The sequence below is a fragment of the Rhinolophus sinicus genome, linkage group LG05 (genome assembly GCF_036562045.2).
Source record: "Rhinolophus sinicus isolate RSC01 linkage group LG05, ASM3656204v1, whole genome shotgun sequence".
Taxonomy (NCBI): domain Eukaryota; kingdom Metazoa; phylum Chordata; class Mammalia; order Chiroptera; family Rhinolophidae; genus Rhinolophus; species Rhinolophus sinicus.
The window spans coordinates 32,638,796-32,661,448 of record NC_133755.1 but is presented as its reverse complement, the minus strand read 5'-3'; the positions used below and the strand labels follow the sequence as shown (position 1 = coordinate 32,661,448).

General features: G+C 37.7%; 1 protein-coding gene across 1 annotated transcript; it reads right to left on the bottom strand.

The window, feature by feature from the left end:
* Positions 1–2,130: 2,130 nt before the first annotated feature.
* EPCAM (epithelial cell adhesion molecule) lies at positions 2,131–12,621 on the bottom strand. Its single transcript, XM_019748593.2, has 9 exons — positions 12,343–12,621; positions 10,089–10,196; positions 9,572–9,812; positions 8,673–8,738; positions 7,561–7,624; positions 6,591–6,692; positions 5,723–5,923; positions 3,824–3,868; positions 2,131–2,603 (listed from the first exon to the last, which is right to left on the bottom strand). The coding sequence occupies exons 1-9, from the start codon at positions 12,416–12,418 to the stop codon at positions 2,562–2,564; spliced, it is 945 nt and encodes a 314-aa protein (XP_019604152.2). The 5' UTR covers positions 12,419–12,621; the 3' UTR covers positions 2,131–2,561.
* Between the last annotated feature and the right edge of the window lie 10,032 nt (positions 12,622–22,653).

Genomic DNA, 22,653 nt, shown 5'->3' with positions numbered 1-22,653 from the left:
GGGCGCTGGAGAGACACTGGAAGAGGAGAGTGTTCTCTTGCAGCTCCGGTGGCTTCCCCAGTGCCCAATTCCTGCAGACCTAGGGCTTCTCCATCATCTCCTGGGTGGCTTCTCCAGCACAACGCTGCTCCTGCAAAGGACAGCAGCCCGCAGCTTCCCTGAGCACCTGCCCCACACCCCAACTCTAAAAGGCAGTTTTATAGAGTGGCTTTGGTGTCTGGTGAGGCACCTCCGTATGAGTAGCTTCTCCCAGCACCCTAGAGCACCTGACAGCAAACTTCTTCTATAAAGAACAGTAAATATTTCAGGTTTTTGCCAGCCATCCATCAACGCTGCCATTGTTGTTGGAAAAAGCCACACACCTCATGTAAAAAATAAAACTTTATGGACACTGAAATTTTTATTCCATATAATTTTCACAATATCACAAATAATTCTGATTTTTTCCAACCATTTAAAAATGCAAACACCATCCTTAGGTCACTAGCTGTATAAACAGGTGGTGATGGGCCAGCCTGCAGGCTGTCATTTGATGACTCCTGCCCTAGAGGGCTGATTTCCAAGTTCTGCCAGTGCCGCACCACAGCAACTTCTCTGCTTTTTATTGTGAATATTTTGTCATTTTTGTCTACAACTGAAACTGGGAATTCAAAATTAACATCCTTGCCCATGAGCTTCTTATAGACACCAGAAAGTTTCAACCTACAAGAAATAATTCATCACAAAACTTTTTAAATACACGTCTTAAAGCCTAATTTTGTGAGATTGTGCCCTGTATAGTTTTTGTCTCAGCAACCAGGTACTGAGAAGATAAAAGAATATATAGGATATGTCCTCCAGTCTCAAGACTGGGGACCAGCTCATCTCGTGTTGTGAAACAGGACTACACCACTCACCCAAGTGCTGTGCTCCTCGGACCACACGGGCAGAACTTCTCTGCTCTTCAGAGGCACAATGCCTCTCCTTCAAGGTCTGGGGCTCAGCGTGTGGGATTTGGGGGCAGTAGAGGTCTCTTCTTTGGGTGCTCTGTCCTAGAGGGAGTGGCTGCCCCTTTATAGCCACTATTCCTGTTGTCTTTAAAGTTCTCATTACTTACTACTAGCTAGTATTTTTTATCACTGTGTAACAAATTACCACAAATTTAGCATCTTAATAAACATTTAATATTTGTTTCCATGGGTCAAGAGTCCAAGCATATAACTGGGTCCTTTTGTCAGGGTCTCAAGACTGCAGTGATATCTGCCATGGCTGTCATGGCATCTGGACTTGGGGTCCTCTTCCAGGCTCATTGGTATTCGGCAGAATTCAGTTCCTGTTGTTCTGGGGCTGTTTGCTGATAGGCCCCTCTCCACAACATGGTAGTCTGCTTTAAGGCTAATAGTACATCTGTGGTTTCTGCTGCTTGTCTGTTACCTTTAGACATGCTGAGAAGACTCACTGATTAGGCCAGGCCCACCCACAGAGATCTTTTTAACTGATTAGGGTTCTTAATTACATCTGCAAAATCCTTTGCCATATAACGTAATTTAATCTTGTGACAGCCCATATTCACAGGCCTTGCCCATACTCTCAGGGAGGGGTTTACATATGGCATATATATTAATATGGTATGAAAGGATATGAAATCTTGGGGGCCATCCTAGAATTCTACCTACTACAGTAGAGATAAAAATCATATTTAAATCTTTTTATATTTTATTTTTATATTTTCTTTAGTGTTCTTTTCATAGTGTCTTCAAAATATTCCTATCAAAAGGAAATCATTTCTTTAACTTCATATAAAATGTTATTTGCACCGTAACTATTCATCACATAAGATGTTGAAAAACTGGTGTTTCTAACTCAGCCAACCACAGAATTCATGGTTTACAACGTTCTCCATCAATTCTGCCTTAAGGTTTCCCAAAATGCCCATTTGTCTAAAACAGAACCTTAGATTCATTTAGAATAAAACTGAATTTTCTGCGTTGAAGTTACATATTATAGGTTATACACACTATATTAAATATACATGATTAGTACTTATGCAAAACTCTAATTTGTAGTTAGCATTCAGAGCATTTCTTAACCTAATATCTTACATGTATACTATGAAAGTTGATTCAATATAATTCAAATAAAGTTAGGAAATTCAGGTTTAAAATTTTTATTTCATAGTTCATAAAAAAGGCATATATATACACAACTCAACGTAAATAGGAAGGCAGCTTTCAATCACAAATGGATGAGACAGTAGTCACTCAAACTCTACTGTGAAAGCATATTTAATGCACACTCTTCAATGTTATGTATAAATAATTTTAACTATTCCGTCCAAGTTCTAGGACAATCAGATTCTGGGATATCAGATCTATATATATATGACACTTGTGGTCAAATTTTAAGATTGGTAAAGTCAATTTCAGCTGCTTATATTTTGAGTGCAGGTTTCACTATTACAAATATATGTTAACTAACAAAATATTAGTCCTCAGAGATTTCTTTGTCCCATGCTCATATATTTGTAATCTGAGTCCGTTTGCTAATTTCCCTTCTTGTAGTTACTATTCAAATTACAGTAGTTATCCATGGAGCTCCCTGTGCATCTCACCCATCTCCTTTATCTGAAATGGAGGAGAAAAGAGAAAAAAAATTTAAATAATTTCCCAATCGTTTGCTCATTCTGTAAAGTTAAAAAAAAAAAAAACATTAATGAGGAAAGCAAGATGATTCTCTTCCACATCTATGAGACTTATTTAAACTTTTCTTTAAAAAGTTATATTACAAGGAAGCACACATTGAGCGCTCGATCTAAACTGCTATTTAGAGATAAGATGGCTAAAGAGACGGGAAGGTAGCAGGTAAACTGGATCTTTAAAAATGGATAAAATTTTTATTAAATGCATACCATTTTTACATTTAGGAGGAACCAATTCGTTTTCTATTATCAATCTTGTATTTTATAGATGAGGAAATTGAAGAATTAAGTGACTAGTTCCAGATCACAGTTAGTTATAGGTAGAACTGAGACATGGTGACAACTACCAGTTTGCAAACATTTTGTCTGTGGCAGGCATAGGACCAACACTTGACAAAGATTACTTTGTTCAACCTTCACAATGGGTCTGTACTACTATCCCCATTTTACAGATAAGGAAACATGGAGGCTTAAAGAAGTTAGATAACTTGCCCCACTAAAAAGTAGTCAAACCCGGGTCTATATTGCTCTTACCCACAACACTACATTGTCATTCTGACTTTGTTATGATTCAGTTCAGGGATAGTCCCCTAGACGTGTGGTCACCAATCCAGGTAAGCTAGATGATCAACTATGTAATGCAAGATGTTAAAATTTTCTAGATTTTTTTCAATATTCTTTTATATTTCTGTGTTCTTTGGTAAAACATCAGTAAATAGCACATATACAGTTATAAATAAACACATAAATATACAGTAAGTGGAGAATATACTGAAAATATTATTGATAGGGTTCAAGGACAAGTGTGTTCATATCAAATTCCAAGTGACTGAAACACACTAGCAATCTCACACTTTAATTTCACTCTAGTGGACGTGACTAGTTAGTATGCAACAGATTTACTAAGACACAAATAAATTCGTTTTTAATTATTATGATTTCACTGGCAGACACAATAAATAAATCAGGTCATTAGTCACACTTTCTTCTCTAATGTGACTCCACTAGAGTATGCCTCTAAAAGAACTTAGGCAAGGGTGCACCCTAAGGACCATACTAAAAATGTACCCCAGTACCTAGGAATTTACAGTGATTATCAGGAGTAAGAGATTAAACAAGGGCCTTTTTACTAAGTAATCCATTTACCTCAGCCTTCTTATACTTTGCCGTTCTGTTCTTTCTGGAAAGAACCTAAATGGAAGGAAAAAGATTACTATTTTAGGATTGCTACCCAAACAAAAAGTTGGTCTAAACTGACATATATGCTTTTAATGGACCTAATTCCTATCTAAACAAATTTAATTTTAAAATCTATCTACAGACATTATTGACTAAATTAAAATCCACTACTAAACTAAAAAAAAAAAAAAAAGTCTACCACAACTAGTGAAACAAACCAAAAAGAAAAAAATTTACTGAGAAAAAAATGAATTATCTTGAATGAAATTTAACTGCTTGGTGTGCATTCTTCCACATCTTGTTCCATCCCAATGCAAGCATATATAAACATACGGGATCATGCAATATTTTTTGGACAACCTGTATCGTCATAGGAACTCTACCAGCTCAAAAGCTATACACTGAATTCATCCTTTTTAATAGCTACATTATTCCATAGCATGGATGTACCACAACTTACTCATCCATTCTCCTGATGTACACTCAGATTGTTTCCAGATTCACCCTCACTAGCAACACTGCAATATATAACCTTGACCATGCTTCTTTATGTAGTTGTGCTTTCATTTATACAGGACAATTAGATTTCTACGATTAATCTTTCATGTGTTCATTTGCCATCTGGAATTCCTCTTCTATAAATTGCCTGTCCATACCTGTTACCATTTTTTCTTTACTTTCCTCATCAATTTGTTAAGAATTCTTTATACTCATATACCATGTTTCCCTGAAAATAAGGCCTAGCCAGACAATCAGCTCTAATGTGTCTCTTGGAGTAAAAATTAATATAAGACCCAGTCTTATATTATAGTACAATAAGATCCGGTATATTATATTAAAATAAGACCGGGTATAATATATTAATATTAATTTTTGCTCCAAAAGACACATTAGAGCTGATGGTTTGGCTAGGTCTTATTTTCTGGTAAACACAGTATTATATATGATACCCTTTTTTGTTTTATACATGTTAAGTATTTTCCCCCAGCCTATCAATGATATTTCTTACTCTACAGTATCTTTGCCATACAAAAGGTTTAATTTCAATGACATCAAATACATTATCTTTTCCTTCAGATTTCAGATTTCTTGCTTTACTTGGTTTCCTTTACCCAAGGTTATATAAATATTTCCTAAATTAATTGTGAGATTTATTTTTTTTTTACATTTTTAATGATACTTCATCTGGAATTTGTATTTCAACACAGGTGCACTGCCCAACTCCTTTCACATCACTGTGCTCCAGGACGTGCAGTTCACACACAGTTAGGCAATATGGTCAGCCCTGGTGGGATGACATAGGAATTCAACTCTTGTTTTCTTCCAGATGAATAGCCAAGTGTGGTAATTCCATTGAACTGAAAATATAAGTTCCCACATATCCTCAAATCTATTTCTGAATTCTGTTATGTTGGTAAGAGTTTCTGATGCTGCAGCATCCTTACATTTCTAGAATAAACCCTTCTTACTCAGGTGATATTCTTCTTCTGAAGCGCTGCTAAATGTAATTTGCTAATCTTTTATTTAGAACTGCTGCTTCACATTTATCACTTTTAACTCCTTTCTATGCTAATCTGTGTTCTGTTGTTTCAATTCAACTTGATGGCAACATATCTTGTTTTAAAATATGTGAAGGGCTCAGCTACAAGGTTTTCTCAGATTAGTATCCTTCCTTCCTTCATGGCTGTTTTATAAAAAGAGGCCAGAAAACCAATAGATTCACTCACTATAGAGAATTATAAAAAAAAAATGAAGGTTTTTGTTTTATTAGTATGTTTTGGAAAATGAATGTAGCCTTTTCATATTGTCACCTTTTCTTGCAAATGTATAACACCCTTAAATAAAATTTCACTTGTTCTAACTCACCAGCACAACGATTCCAGCAATAATTGCTATTGTCACAACCACAATGACAGCAATAATACCAGCTTTTAGACCTTGCATTGAAAATTCAGGTGGCTTTTCATCAACATAGTAAATTGCAGTTCGACCAGGATCCAGATCCAGTTGTTCCCCATCTACTCTCAGGTCCATTCTCTTGGAATAGAACAAGGATTCATCTTTAACCTATATTGAGAAAAAGGAAAACAATTTAAAATATTTAAGAAAACCTGGCCACACAGAATTACACGCCAATTACAAACCAAAAGAACTGTTGCCAAGAATCTTTACGGTTTTAGTGATAACAATCTCATACACTGAAACTTGTAAAAACATACTGGGAAATTTCCACACATATACAAAAGTAAAAAGACTACTATAATGAAGTCCCATGTACCTATCACTAGATTCAACAATACAAACACATGGCAAATCTTATTTTACTTATTCTTCCTTCTGTCCCACCCCATAATATATTAAAGATTAAACAAACTATTTTATCACAGCAGTTACATAGCATTTCTCACACAGCCTCTTATTCATGGAAACAGTTAATAGGGAAAGGCTATACATACAAACTAAGTAACTACCAAGGAGGTAATAGATAAGAATTACGAGAAGATATTCTAGGCAGAACAATTTGATTAAAGGCATAAATATACAAACAAGAAAGACGTGTAAGAAAGGTACATGTCAGTGATAGGGAAGACATTAATTGCAGCACAGAAACCACTTGGGGAATAGAGATATGGTTGATCTAGAGAAATAGATGATGAAAGATCTTGAATCCATTGAGGCATGTTAGGTATTACATTTCTAAACACAGGAATAAAATGAGGAAGATTATACTCACATCTTTTTCAAAATAATAAGCTACATCAGCTATGTCCACATCATTCTCAGTTTTCTGAGAAGAATTTTGCATCAGATCAATAGTGATAATATCATTTTCATACTGGTTGGGGAGGGAATTGAAAAATATAAATTAATAGTAACATAACCAAATTTGTATGAAAATATCTTTGTTCAATAAGCAGAATATTCAGTGTAATTTTCTGTAATCTACATGTGTCAGTGTTCCTTTCCGTTAGTAGATAATTGAGTTTATCACTAATAATTTAAAAATCTTTGGAAGGTCTTTAAATCTATCCAAAGAAAATAAGACAGCAATGCAAACAAAGACAATTACACTGCATATTTTTTCAAGAATTTTTTTTTCCTGAAAAGATTTTAAAACAAACTATTAAAACACCACATTTAGTTGGAACTACTTCAAAACTAAAATGCAATCCGAAATGCAGTATCCATTTACCATGTTCCGCTTTTAGAAAACAAAAAGTATATTCCTTCCAAAGTCTTTTAAAAAATGACATCAGTTTTAATCTAGAAGAATTTAAGAATAAATTCCTACTGCCTTGAAAGCGTTCCATCACACTATTCAAGCATGTTTCAACCAGAGTTGAAAAAGGAAGGACTAATTGGTTAAGGACTAGCTAGCTCCTTAAAACGAGAAGACGGGGGCTAGGTAGCACCCTAAAGTATGTATGTGTCAAAAGCAATCATAGAGAGCGGTTTCCACGTAAGACTGGCATGTGTTAAGGATACTAAAAGATACTATGGTTTCTTTAAGGATAAACTGAAGTTTTCAAAGGGTATGGAAGGAAAACAAAATAGGGAATTTGCTTTATCAAGTGCCCAAAACTGAAACTATTACTCAAATGCAGTTTAATCTTTACCACCAAAAATCAGACCCAAACTATACTGCTGTTCCACCAACTTTCTGCTAAAGCTCATTTACTAAATTAAAAAAAGAGAGAACTTACCAGAATATTTGTGATATATTTTGGATCCAGTTGATAACGAGTTGTGATTACCTCCTTGAGTGCACTATAAATAATTAAAAATCATGTTTTTAAAAAAAGTGGTTGTACTACACAACATTAAGCACTACTTTTTAAGCAGATAGCTCAATGTCTGGAATCATCATTAACCAAACTTGTTTAAAATGGTATGCCATTTTTCAACAATCTTAATAATTGATTCAGGCTAGAATCACCCATTGATGCTAGACTTTGATTAGAAACAGGGTATCAAGTATCTGCCCACAGATTATATATTTATTAATTTAAAAAAAAGGAAAATGGTAACTCTACAGTGGAGAAACCTGGCAGACACTACCTTAACCACAGTTAACATCACTAGTAAAGGGATAAGCTGACATGTGCCTCCTGATGTGAAGTACTTCAGAGGACATAACATCACCTAAGTGGTTTTTCTGTCAAAAACGCATAACCTGTACTTAATTATGACAAAACACCAGACAAATCCAAATCTGAGGGACATTCAATAAAACAAGACAAAGAAAGGCCAAAACAGTGTTCCATATTAAAACAGACTAAACAGTCATGATGACTAAATGCCAATACATGATTTTAGACTGGGTCCTGGATTAGACAATAAAAAATTGTTACAAAGGACAATATTGGGAAAACTGGCACAATATGGTATAACAATAAATTTCCTGAATTTGATTAAGTGTATACTAGTTATGTAAGAGAATGCCCTTTGTTTCTAAGAAAAATACACAAAAGTCTTTAGGGGTCAAGGGGCATGCATGGTGTCTACAATTTGGTCTCAAATGGTTCTGGCAAAAAAATATTTATACTGCTTAAATATAGAAAGTATACACATATGCATACACATATAAAAAAGGAAAATATGGCAAATGTTCATTTGTGAATCTAAGTGAAGGATATTACAGAAATCTATACTATTCTTGTAATCCCATTTCAAAATAAGGTTAAAAATATTTTGTATAGTATCTTATTTTTCAGAAATACTAAAAAGCATTGAGACTTGTTTTAGTTTTCTAATGGTGTGGGATGGAAGAGTTGAGCACCAACTGTGTAAATATAACACATTGAACAGCACTTACATCTGCAAACTTTTAGTATCATAAGGTTTTTCTCTTGTTCTGTGTTTTAGTTCAATGATGATCCAGCTGTAAAGTAAAAAGACTGTGTTGACTGACTATAAAAACTCAGACTTTTATATTATTTTCCTAATAAGCTAATAATAAAACTCCCAAGTGAAATTACAGTAAACAGCGAAAGATTTATGCAATAGATATGCCTTTAATTTCTTCCTTGGCCCTCACACATCTTTCATAAAGAACTCATCCAGGAGGAAACACCCTTTCTAACACTGACCCGCTGGCCTCTGGCCACAACACACAAAGTCATGTCAAATCAAGGCTTAGCTGATCATGTTGGGCCACATTCAAGTGAAGACACAGAAAGGCACTGAGAAACAGAAAAATCACCTCAAGGTTCCAGAAGACAGAAGTGCAAAGTGTGCCTGCCTTGGTCTTGATGCCTTTCCAGTTTTTAGTCCTTTAGTCTTATGCTAGCTTGAGAGTGTGTTTCTGTTCCTTTTCATTACATAATCCCTAAGACAACCCTATTTCCCTTTAAAACACAATAAATGAGCAAGTAGATTAAATCATTCATATACATTTCATACTAATCCAACTGTAAAATACTGCACAGTGTTAAATAAAAATATAAAAAGGAAAATTGTGTTTAGTATGCTACCATAAGAAAAAATACATTGCCAGTAAATTCATAAAATATCTCTGGAAGGTTATGGAATAAACTGGCGACATCAGTTCTATGGAGGTAAACTGGGTAGCGGTGGGATTGAGATGGATGGAGACTTTTTACTGTACACCCTTTTCTATCTTTCGAATTCCAAATCATGAAATTGAATTACATATTCAAAAGTAAGTTTAATTAAACAAATTTGAAAACAAGTAATACAGGCAGCTCAACTCACTAGGTCCTCACTCGTTCGGAGCAAGATTTTTCAGTGTCCTTATCCGTTCTTCTGACGCCAGCAGTGTTCACACACCAGCACGTGGTGGTGCCATTGCACTGCTTGGCTTTAAAGAGCCCGTTCTCATCACACTCAGGATCATAGAGTCCGTCGTTATTCTGGATAGCATCTTCAGGTTTCGGTCTTCTCCCAGACTTTGAGTGACTCATTTCTGCCTTCATCACCAAACATTTGCTAGCCACTGCAAAGAAAGCGTAATGTCAAACTGAAAAATAACTGCAGTTTTATGCTTAAGGAAAAATAATTTTAATTTAACTCTAAACTCCCAGGGCCAAAGGTTATTGTAGACTTACATGTTCCACAGTCAGTTTCTAAAGATTCATGAAGCTTCAGGTATGAGATAATTTTGACAAAATTCAGACTTGAGCCCAATTAACGGCTTCCCAACTCAAAACACATCCATTAAAGAAATATAATTCAAAATAAAGTTTAAAGGCAATGAGGATATTCTACTCACGTTTTGTGCAAATGACAGAATTTTGTGTACCAATTGCAGTACACTGGCATTCTCCATGCATGTTCTCAGAGCAGTTTGTGGTCAATTTGTAATTTTCACAGATACATTCTAGAAAAAATTTTTTTAAAAATTCACTTTAAAATGTGAATCCAACTATCAACCGTGGGTCCCAGCTAAATTATATTTTGACAATAATGCCCAAGTTACAGGGATACAAAGCCTTAAAAAAGTGGTCCTGAGTATTTTTTCTATAATTTGAGTGGCTGACACTATGCTAAATAGTTTGTATGTATTATATACAGTTTAATTTGCATGCTTTCCCATTTTGATTTTTTAAAACCAAGAATACAGCCCTCAAAACATCATATTCAGCTTTGCCTTTATGATACGCCCAGTGTCAGATGCTTCCCTCCTTCCTATGAAGAAAAACCCTTGCCTGTCAGTTACTCTTTTCCCCAAATCAACAATTCCAATTCTAGGATCTGTGAATAGCTCACATTCCCTCCTTCACACCCCCATCCCCATCTTCTTAATAAAGAGGCTTACTTTTGGGCTTAATGGGAACATATTTAACCCTCGGACTGTATCTTAGAAAACTTATGGTTTCTCGAATTAGGGGGCACCTCTGTATGTGGGTTTCCTAATTAAACTAAACCCTGGCACCCAATTTTGAAAGTGATACTAAGCTGCCCATCCTGAGTATTGATGTCAGTAGAAATTATATCCTTAACTATCTCAAAAGTTCACTTTAACTTCAAAATGGCAAGTCCACCTAATTCCTTTTATTTGTCTAGCTAAGAATTTTAATATTGATCCCTTGTCCCAAGTTGGCTTTAATTTTTCCATTTAAATTATATAATCAATAGGGACCATCTATATAATCTGACCAGCACTAAACTCAATATTGGGTTCACAAAAGGGGAAAGTATAGTGGCTGTCACATCGATATCCCATCCCCAGGGTGCCTGTGCGACCTATGACCTATCTTATAGGAGCAGCGGGCTGGTCAGGGTCAGTAGCTGTCCGGGGGAGGGAGCCTGACTAACTCTTTGTCCCTACAGTGGCTGTCCTCAAGGAGTTAAAAGCTTAAGCAGCACTACACTGCACCTGCTCAAAGCACACTTTTCCTGCCCAATGTGAAATTTAAAACAGGCCAATCAGGTACAGACTTTCTCTGAATGCATGGCTATAGCAGCTATCATCATTTGAAAGCAATTTAAGTATACAGCCCCCGACTGACACTAGAACATCATGAATTGGTTAAACTGCATTATTTTGAAAGTGTAATGAATTAGGCTTGCCCTGCTGGTGAAGATATAAAAAGCCTTTCCAGAAAGCTTTGGCCAACTGCCATGTCACTTCTAGCCACCATCTTACAAATTTATAAATAAGAGATAGCAACCAAGATGTTTATCCCAGAGTAAGAAAAACTGGAATCAAACTACATGTCTGACTTTTGAATAATGGTGTGATTTTCCAAGCAACAGATTCCTTCTGTCACCACTTAAATCGTGTTTTTCACGACTAAAAGAAAACGGGAAAAATCTGGATGGGAGGAGGGATCGAGATATTAAAAAAAAACTACGTGTTTAGGTTTAGGACAATGTTTAGAGCAATATACGAAAGAAAAATATACCGAATTATTAACTACGGGATTCTGTTGAAGTGGCGGGATTATAGTTTTTTTACTCTTTAAGGTTATAAGTATTTCCAGGTTCCCTACAATAAAACTGGCATTACTTATATGATCTTTAGAAAAAGGAAGACATCTACACGCCCCGAAGTCAAGGTCCAGGAGGAGATTCTCGCCGGCGCAGATGCGTCGCGGGCCCGGCGGCCTCCCCGCAACCACAAGTCCCCACCTAAGACGGACAAGCGGGGCCCGCCGCAGATACCCCAGGAGGAGCAGGCCGTCAGGCCGACGTCGCAGACTCCCGCCCTGGCCCGAGCTGGTTTCGGCCACTCCAGATCCCCAAGTGCGCCCCGGACCTTGTCGCACACTCAGAGGCCGAAGAATCCCAGTACGTGGCCACTCCGTCCCTAGTCTGCCCCTCTGCCCCTACCTCGGGCCATTTCCCTAGAGAGGAGTGCAAAGCGACCAAGCGAGGATGCTCCCTCCCGCCGGCAAGAGTGGGCGCCTTCCCGCCGCCTCCCGGGCGCCGTCCAGTCTCCAGGCGGGAAAACGCGGCCGCCCGCCCCTTCCCCAGTCTTCGTCCCATGCGCCGGGGGCCAACCCCACAATTCTGCTCCGCACCTTTCTCAGCGATGGCCACAGTCGCCGTCGCCGCCGCGAGCAGGAGCCCGAACGCGAGGACCTGAGGGGGCGCCATGCCAAGCGCGCGCGCCGAGGAGGGGGTCGCGAGGCGGGCCACAGCTCACGGGAGAACGCGCGGGAAGAGTGGGGCCTCGGGAGCCCACTAGCAGGCCGGGAGGGGCGAGGTGTGGGACGCGCGAGTCCTCGTCGAGGGGACTGTGGCAGGATACTCCCCGTACCAGGCAGACGACGCGAGGTCGCCGAGGGACTGCGCACTCTGGGAGCGGGGCGGGGCGGCGCGGACCTGCCGGACCTGAGGCCCCGCCTCCCGGCGCAGGCGGGGGGCTGCTCACCTCTGCCCGCGGGTTCTGCGCGATGAGTCACCGCCTTAGGGGCGGAGGGTAGAGAGGGAGCAGGCTCCCCTCCTCCCACCCCAGCGCTGCTGTCGGGGCGCCACCCACTGCCCAGGTGTGCGCCCCGCCCCGCTCGGCTACCTGGTTCTTCTTCCTGCTGTGTCTGGTGGGGGCACAAAGGAGGTGGGCTCCTCCGGTGAGAGCCTGCGGGCACCCTTGGTGGCCCGAAGAAGGTTTGAAAATACTGCAACTTCCTTTTACCCAGGGAGCACGACTGTGAAACCTTCAAGAAGGGGGGCCTGGAGGAAAGAGTGGGGCGGCTAGGAAAAGGAACGTGGAAGCTAAAAGGGAATACAAAGAGAAGCGGAGCACCATCGAACCACAATAAAAAAGACGACCTTTGAGCTTTACCTGGCAATTTAATTGTACTCCATTGAAACTAGAACAAAAAATCTCCCTCGCTCTTCGGGGATGACAAATTCATGTGTTCTTTATAATTATTCTCTATTATTTCCCCCTTTTGAAAATAAGCATTTTTAGCCCCTGAAGATGTAAGGTATTTTCACTGAGCCAAATACTGGGAACAGATTCTTCTGGTTTTGATTAATGTTAGAGAACAATATTGGTTTTGAAAAGACAGGAAAGTAGAAACGGAGGACAATTTATATTAGTGTAAATGAATTCAAATCACAACACGCTATTATTACAGTCTTAAAATAACTAGTGACTAAAAGTATTTAATAACTTACAGTATTTAGTGTCTAATTTTTTGTTAGCTGTAATATCATTATAATGTCTTTAAAAACCTTTTCTGCGTTAAGAAACCATTGGAATAAGTTCAAAAGAGGAAGGATGAAAAAGCAATTTTAAGATTGAACTAAATTTGATTAATTTTTACAAGTATATATATCTAGTCAAAAGTTATGCTTTTATTGAGCAATCATTTAAGTGTATTGTACTCTCCTCTTGCAATATTGATTAATGTAAATTGTTACAGTAAGTACTTGTATAATTTGAATTTTACTTGGACATTAAATAAGCTATTTTATTACTGACATGTTAAGGAAATTCTATCACATTTAAATCTGTAAATCTGAGTTGCTAGACCTAGTTTTGGAACTTTGTGATCTGTTCAGCAATGTGTTTAAGTGAAAAGAATATAGTACCATCAAATCAGGAACAGGTTATCAACCAAATTTTCTGTTGCTTTCTGCATTTGGGTTGCTTTCAGGAAGTTGCACACAGCCAGCCTAAAACTATACATACTTTTTCCAAGAAAAATCTAACTGGTTATTGTGGCTTTTCTTGCAAGATGTTCCATTGCATCTAAATCTGTTACCTAATTAAGAAGAACCTCATCTTATAAATTTGACAGCTGTTTAATTATTAAATTATTCATTGTAATAAAGTGAATTGAGTAAACATGATTATTAAATAAATGACAAAATGCCACACTAAGTTCTGACTCATAGTATCTGAGTATACATCCACGACATTTATTTTTATAGCTCTTTTTAACACCTTCTCAATTTGTCACTCATTGCTCAAAATTACTCATTTTATGCTATGATTGTGAATCTTTTGTAGTTCCAGTGCTATATTTAAGACCATTTCTTAATATTTTTGGAAGATTTCATACTCAAGTATATTCCTATAATTATCACCAAATTTTATAGATGTTGCTTTTTAATTTTGACAGTCAAAATTTGACAATAGGGATTTTGGTTATGACCTTTCTCTTGAGTGTTAAGGAATACTTCTAAATCTAAATCATAACGTTAAATGTAAACAGTACTGGACAAAAGTTAGTATCATGTGTCTTAAACAATTAGGGATGCTATTTAAGAAAATTACTTAGTTGGGGCGGCTGGATGGCTCAGTTGGTTAGAGCACGCACGAGCCCTCAACAACAAGGTTGCTGGTTCAATTCCTGCATGGGATGGTGGGCTATGCCTCCTGCAACTAAAGATTGAAAACAGCGACTGGACTTGGAGCAGAGCTGCACCCTCCACAACTAGATTGAAGGACAATGACTGATGGGTCCTGGAGAAACACACTGTTCCCGAATATTCCCCAATAAAATTTAAAAAAGAAAATTACTTAGTCAATATCCTATAGTATAGTTTCCACATAGATTTGAGAGAGATAGAGAGACAGACATAGGGAGGAAAAAATAGGTAAAATTTAATGAAAATTTAAGTGGGATGAATGTTATTCTTGCAGATGGCTAATGGAAAGTGTAATGTGTAAACATTTACTATAAGGGGCTACTAATTCTTAAAATTTTTGTTATTTCATAAGTAATACATGAAGTAGAAAATAAAAGTACTTTATACAGAATGAAGCATGAAAGCTCTTCTTGACCACTACCCAGCAAATTCCTCTCCTAGAAATCACTGTTAAGAGTTTGATATTTATTCTACTTGTTCATCAACTCTTCTCATATTCTAAAGAACCTGGTTTCATAGGATGCACTCTCTGGGGGTTATTATGACTTTGTTTCAGGTTTATAAAATGGTTCACTTTTATATATTCAGAATCCACCTTAATATATATGTATGTATGTACATATTATATATATGTATGCAACATATTATATATGCATATACATATATACACACATGTATGTATAATTTTTTCAAGTGTCATTTTGTCATTAAAAATTAACTTTGTCTCCAAAAGCAAAAGTTCTAACCCCTCAATCATGAGAAAACCCTTTTTCATCTTTCTACACTTGAAATTCTTTTATAAAATATAAAGCAGTGCATAATAAACACTTAGTATTCTGTTTAAAAGATTAATATGTATTATTAATATGTATTATAATTAAAAATAATACAGGAAAATTTTACTTTTATGAAATGCACGTACATAGTGTAAAAGTCAAATAATACTACAAGTTTTAAAATAAAAAATGGGAGCTCCTTTCCCATTCCTGATTGCTCTTCCTCCAGAGGTAACCGCTTTCTTCAGCTGTTTTCCCCCCAATTTCACATGGTATCAATCCATTTCCTACCATGGAAGGCAATTATTTTTCTCTTACAAAGTTCCCTTCCCCACATCTCTCCATATTATTGCTTATGTGGAAATCATCCCACTTCTTATTTGGCTCCTCCTCACTGTTTTCTTCTAGAACTTTTTATAGTTTTAGCTTTTTAGATCTATGATCTATTTCAAGTTAATTTTTATGTATGATATAAGAGTCAAAGTTTCCCGGGGGGGGGGTTAACCCATATTTCTGACTAGTTGTTACAGCACCATACGATGAAAAGACTACCTTTTCTCCGTTGAATTACTTGCCACCTGTGAAAATTAATACACAGAAACCTCATTTAAAATGGAGTTGGGAGGTTAAAAGAGAAAAGTCTCACACACTGGTCATTCAACACACACTACTGACCCCAACAGGAAGAGACATACCTTGTATCTTGGACGGGAAGTGAAAGGTACTACATTACTACCTTCCTTCCCCAATAACAGCTGAACCAATGGGAGATTGCCATAACTCAGTCAATGAAAAGTTGCTGTACATCAAACTTCCAGTTTCCTTCAGTGGACTCCCCTTTGCAAGTCCATAAAAGAGGTTTTCCTTTGTTTCTCTGGACTTGCTCGTGGTTCACCATTAGACAGCATGCCTGGAATTGCAATTCTTTGCTGTTTCTTAATAAATCCATTTTGCTGGAGAAATATCTGGCTATTTGTTAAAGGTCAACATATCTATCAAAAATCAGTTAATTATATATGTGTGGGTTTTATTTCTGACTCTACTGTTCATTGATCTATATGTCTATCCTTGTTACATTACTATACTGTCTTTTTTTTTTTTTTTAAGATTTTGTTGGGGAAAGGGAACAGGACTTTTATTGGGGAACAGTGTGTACTTCCAGGATTTTTTCCAAGTCAAGTTGTTGTCCTTTCAATCAACATTACTATACTGTCTTGATTGCAGTAGTCGTGAAATCATGTAGTAGGAGTTCTCCAGTGTTGTGGGTGTTTTTCAAAGTTGTCTTGGTTATTCATGGTCCTTTGTATTTACATATAAATTTTAGAATAGGCTTACTAATTTCTACCAAAAAAGTTTGCTGGGATTTTGATTGGGATCACATTGAGTCTATATATCAATTTTGGGAGGATATTTTAGTAATATTGAGTTTTCTAGTTCATGTTCATGGCCTATGTCTCCAGTTATTTAGATCTCACTTTAACTTCTCTCAAAATGTCTTGTCATTTCAGTGTAAAGATCTTACACGTTTTGTTAAATTTAACCATAAACATTTTGTCTTTTTTTTTTTTTTTTTAAAGATTTTATTGGGGAAGGGGAACAGGACTTTATTGGGGAACAGTGTGTACTTCCAGGCCTTTTTTCCAAGTCAAGTTGTTGTCCTTTCAATCTTAATTGTGGAGGGTGCTGTTCAGCTTCAAGTTGTTGTCCTTTCAGTCTTAGTTGTGGAGGGCTCAGCTCAGCTCCAGGTCCAGTTGCCGTTGCTAGTTGCAGGGGGCACAGCCCACCATCCCTTGCGGGACTCGAGGAATTGAACTGGCAACCTTGTGGTTGAGAGCCCACTGGACCATGTGGGAATCAAATCGGCAGCCTTCGGAGTTAGGAGCATGGAGCTCTAACCTCCTGAGCCACCGGGCCGGCCCAACATTTTGTCTTTTGATGTTACTGTAAATTTATTTTCCAATAGGTCATTACTAGTATATACACATATACAATTTATTTTTATGTATTGACTTATACGAGTGAGTATCCCGCAACCTTGCTAAATTTATTAATTCTAGTAGGTTTTTCGTTTTTGTTTTTTTGGTGGATTCCTTAGGATTTGATATGTACACAATCATGTCATCTTCAAAGAAATTTTTCCTTCTTTTTTTAAAATTTTGTTTATTGCATTGACTAGAATCTCCAGTATAATATCGAATAGAAGTGATTAAAATACATACCCTTGTCCTATTCCTGACCTTAGGGTGAAAACATTCAATTATTTACTACTAAATATTGTGTTAGCTGCAGGTTTTGTTGTGGCTGCCCTTTACAGGTTGAAATTTTTTTCTATTTCTAGTTTCCTGAGAGTTTTGTGTTTTGTTTTGTTTTTATCACAAATAGGTGTGTTAAATTTTGTCAAATGCTTTTTCTCCCTCTATTGAGATAATCATATTGGTTTTCTTCTTTATTCTGTTTATATGGCAAATTACATTGATTTTTGAATGTTAAACTAAGCTGGCATTCCTGGGAAAATTCACTTGGTCAAACTATGCTATTTTTGTTATAAATTCTGATTCTATTTGCTTCTTTTAGATTTAATTTGCTCTCCCCTTTTTTACTTCCTAAGTTAAAAGCTTAGATCAATGATTTTTAGACCTTTCTTCTCTTATAAGCATTTAAACCTGTAACATCTGCTCTAAGAACAACTTTAGCTGCAGCCCACAAATTTTTATTTGTTATACTATAATCCTCATTCAATTAAAAATAATTTCTAGTTTCCCTTATGATTTTCATTAATTCATAGGTTATTAAGCAGTTTGTTGTTTAATTTCCAAATATTTAGGGATTTTCCAGGTATCTTTTTGTTATTTATTTCTAATTTAATTTCACTGGTGCCAGAGAACAAATTGTGGGTGACTTCAATATGAAATTCATTAAGACTTGTTTTATGACACAGCATATGGTCTATCTTAGTGAATGTTCTATGTGCATTTGTAAAGAATAAGTATTTTGTTAGGTGGAGTGTTTACTTGGTTGATGGTGTTGTTCAGGTCATGTATATTCCTTCTGATTTTGTGTCTATTTCTTTTTTTTAATTTTTAATTTTTCAATTACAATTGACATTCTATATTATAGGTGTATAGCATAGTGGTTAGACATTTATATAACTTATGAAGTGATCCCCCCAATAAATCTAGTAGCTACCTGGCACCATACATAGTTATTACAATGTTATTGACTATATTCCCTATACTATACATCCCCGTGACTATTTTGTAACTGCCAATTTGTACTTCTTAATCCCTTCACCTTTTTCACCCACCCCCCCAATCCTCCTTGCATCTCTTCTATCAATTATTGAGAGAAGAATATTGAAATATGCAACTATAGTGGTGGATATTATAGACAAATCTATTGTGAATAAGTTATTTTTTCTTTTAGGTCTATCAGATTTGCTTCATGTATGTTGAAACTCTGTTATTAGATGTACACAGCTTTTATTTTCAATATTATATAATAAAAGTGTTCAAACATAAAGAAAAATCAAAAGAATTTTACAGTGAACACCTGTATGCCCACCAGCTATATAATACCACTAACATTTTACTGTGGTTGCTTTCCCACATACCTATCCATCTATTTACCCATCTATCTTACTATTTTGATACACTTCTAAGTCAATTGCAAATTTCAGTACACACTTTTCTCTATTTCAGCATGTATATCATTAACTAGAGATCTGTGTTTTTTAGCGTTTTTTTTCCTTTTGCAGTAAAACAATAAAAATAAAAAAAATTTTAAGTGTAACATTAAATGAGTTTGGCAAATGCATACATCTATGATCTAGACTCTTATCAAGACAAATATAACCATCATTTCTAGAAAGTTCTATTTTTCCCTTTCCTTTCTTTTTTTTTTTTTTTAATTGGGGAACAGTGTGTTCTTCCAGGCCTTTTTTCCAAGTCAAGTTGTTGTCCTTTCAATCTTAGTTGTGGAGGGTGCCATTCAGCTTCAAGTTGTTGTCCTTTCAGTCTTAGTAGTGCAGGGCGCAGCTCAGCTCCAGGTCCAGTTGCCGTTTTCTAGTTGCAGGGGGCACAGCCCACCATCCCTTGCAGGAATCGAACCCGCAACCTTGTGGTTGAGAGGACGCACTCCAACCAGGAGCTCAGCGGCAGCTCAGCTCAAGGTGCCATGTTCAATTTTAGTTGCAGGGGGCGCTGCCCACCATCTCTTGCGGGAGTCAAGGAATTGAACTGGCAACCTTGTGGTTGAGAGCCCGCGCTCCAACAAACTGAGCCATCCGGGAGGCAGCTCAGCTCAAGGTGCCGTGTTCATAGTTGCAGGGGGCAGAGCCCACCATCCCTTGCGGGTTGAAACAGCAACCTTGTGGTTGAGAGCCCACTGGGCCATGTGGGAATTGAACCGGCGGCCTTCGGAGTTAGGAGCATGGAGCTCTAACCGCCTGAGCCACCGGGCCAGCCCCTTTCCCTTTCCTTTCAATACCTGCTCTGTTCAGATGCAATGCTAATTCTGATTTTTTTCCCACCATAAGTCAGTTTGACTCTTCTAGCACTCAAGGCCAGCTTCTTGGGCATGCAACCTGTGCAGTCACATGGGACCACATGCTTAGAAAGGACTCACACTTGGTACAATGCTCTGCTGTAATAATTTTGAAATTCATAATTTTTTTTTTGAAATTCATAATATTTTAACAAGGGGCCCACCTTTTCATTTTGTACTAGGCCCTGGAAATTATGTAGCATGTCCTGCTAGCACTTCCATATAAATGGAATCAAACCGTATGTAATTTTTCCTGTAAAGCTTCTTTCATTCAGCATAATGTTCTTAATGTTTAATACTGTTTTTGAGATTCATCATGTTGCATGTGTTGATAATTTTTTCTGTTTTATTGCTGAACAGTATTTAATTGTATGAATATGCCACAGTTTATCTATGCTCCTATTGATGAACACCTGGGATATTTCCAGGTTTTGTCTGTTATGAGTAAAGTTGCCATGTACAGTCTTGCACAAGTCTTTTTACGGACACAAGAATACATTAGAGTAGATATCTCAACATGGGGCACTATTGGAATTTTGGATAGACTATTCTTCAAAATGTTTCAAGGAGATTACCTCTACCCACTCAATCCCCTCAGTCATTTGGAAAAACCCCCAAAAGGCCTCCATACATTTCCAACCCTTCAGGGAACACAGTACCACTTCTGATTAAAAGCTTTGCCTTAAATAATAGCATACCTTACCTTGATTTTTGACCTAATTCAATAGTGCTGTAGATAAGATAGAAAAATGTGGACTATATACAAACTAGAAGAACAGAAAGGAGGTCATTGGGAGCAAAATGTGGTGGTTGAAAGCGGAAGGGCTTCAGGGCTGCAAAGGAGCCAGATATTTAGAAGGAGGAACGTAAAGAAATCGTTTAGACCTGAAATCTATGTAATTTTACTAACAATTGTCACCCCAATAAATTTAATTAAAAAAAAAAAAAAGAAATCGTTTAGAAATGGCAAGCAGAACACCTACTACCCCCCCCCCAGGCCCTGAGGTGCCTAGGATATGAGGCAAAAAGTAAAACCAGCTTCTACCTGAGAGGAATACTCAGAAAATGGGGTACTCAGGGGCAGCCAGGTTCACTTACTGCCGGGAGTTGGAGGGGTTACCAGGACTTTTGATGGTGACAGACCTGGAGTTGCAAAGGGCACAGTGGAAGAGTTTGGGGAGGGCAGGGAGGGGTTTCTTCAGACTAGATGATGAACTCAGGGGAACTGGGATGAGTATCCAGTGTTGATTTCGGGTGACCTAGAAGGCTCATCCTGTCAGTGACTGAGGTAAATGGGAATATGAGGCACATAGGCCCTTGGAGAGAGATGGGATATGACACTGAGCTCTGTGGGTTTTGAAGAGTTAGTAGGAAGGTCCAGGAGCTCCAGGATGACTACCTTCCCCTGCACAGTGTAGAGCTGGTAGCAGACTTTGTAGAGAGGGGCAGAAGTACATTCTCTGGGAGGATATAGTAAAGTAGGGGCTGGGGGTGATGTGTTTAGCTTAATGACTACCTGAATGGTTGAATCATGATCATTAATATTTGTTGGGCATCTATTTTTCTTTGGGGGTGGGGTGGGTGTCAGTGTGCTTTTTTCCAGGACCCATCAGTTCCAAGTCTTCTTCAATCTAGTGGGCATCTACTTTGTGCATGACTTAACCATTCAACACGGTAAAAAGAATATTGTTCTTAGAGCCAGCAGAGAGAAGAACCAGTTGGTTCCAAAGATTGTGTTCTGTCTTAGACAGAAGGAAATAGAATGTGGTAAATAGATCCGGACCTTAACCTTTGCCTTATCAGGATCAGAGAGGGGTGGGTCTTTATGATGGGTCATTTACAGTGTATACAATAGCTCTGATGAACTCTGAGAGCTTTTTTCAGTGTTGTTTTTTTAATGACATCTCCGAAGCAACCGATCATGCTATACAACTGTGAGGAAACTCCTTCTCCTGGTCACTGGACAGAGCCAGACAGGGCTGTCTACATGGGTTCTCATGTTGCTTGTTGGGAACTACTGCATTGGTGCCTTGCAAGGCATGATAAGGAAACGACAAAGGAAAAATACATACTTAGATCGCTTTCCTTTCTGGAATTATCTGTGTGTCCCCATAGGGACGCTTGAGATGTCTCTAGAAAATCAGAGTGTGTGATAAGAATGAACTAAATGTCACAAACTTAGTATCATTGGTACTCTTACTCAGGATGAGTTAGTTATCAAGTGTCACAGTCCAGCTGAGCCATGAGCAATGCACATTACTGTGTACAATACTGACTCAGAATGTACGGAACTTGATAATGCTCCTGGGAATCTGGGTTGTCCCCTGTCCTAGTGCTAAGGATCAGCATTCACTGAGGAGTGAGTGAGTAAGAGGGAGAACGATTGTTGTGAATGGGTAGGAGGAACTGAAAGAAGAAGGAACTAAAGAATATGGATACGGGAAGTGGGGTGGGAGATATGTCACTTCTTTGTTGGTTCCTTGTTTGTGAGAGAAAAAAAAAAGGCGGGGGGGAACTTTCCAGGAGTCTGTAGGGAAGTCTTGTGAACTGAGAATGACCATATTTCCATTTCTGTGCAGGACGTATTAGGTGAACTAGCAGCAGGTTATAACAGCGGTGGTACCAGTGGCAATAGTGATGATGATATAAAGTCCTACAGAAAGCAAATCTACCATTAGCGTTTCCCTCCAT

Excerpts from the sequence above, each read along its gene's own strand:
- EPCAM (XM_019748593.2), bottom strand. The coding sequence starts at position 12,418 with ATGGCGCCCCCTCAGGTCCTCGCGTTCGGGCTCCTGCTCGCGGCGGCG. Across the intron at positions 7,625-8,672 it reads GATACTAAAAGTTTGCAGAT|TGCACTCAAGGAGGTAATCA; the intron begins GTAAGTGCTGTT and ends AATTATTTATAG. Across the intron at positions 2,604-3,823 it reads CAAAGTATAAGAAGGCTGAG|ATAAAGGAGATGGGTGAGAT; the intron begins GTAAATGGATTA and ends CCTCCATTTCAG.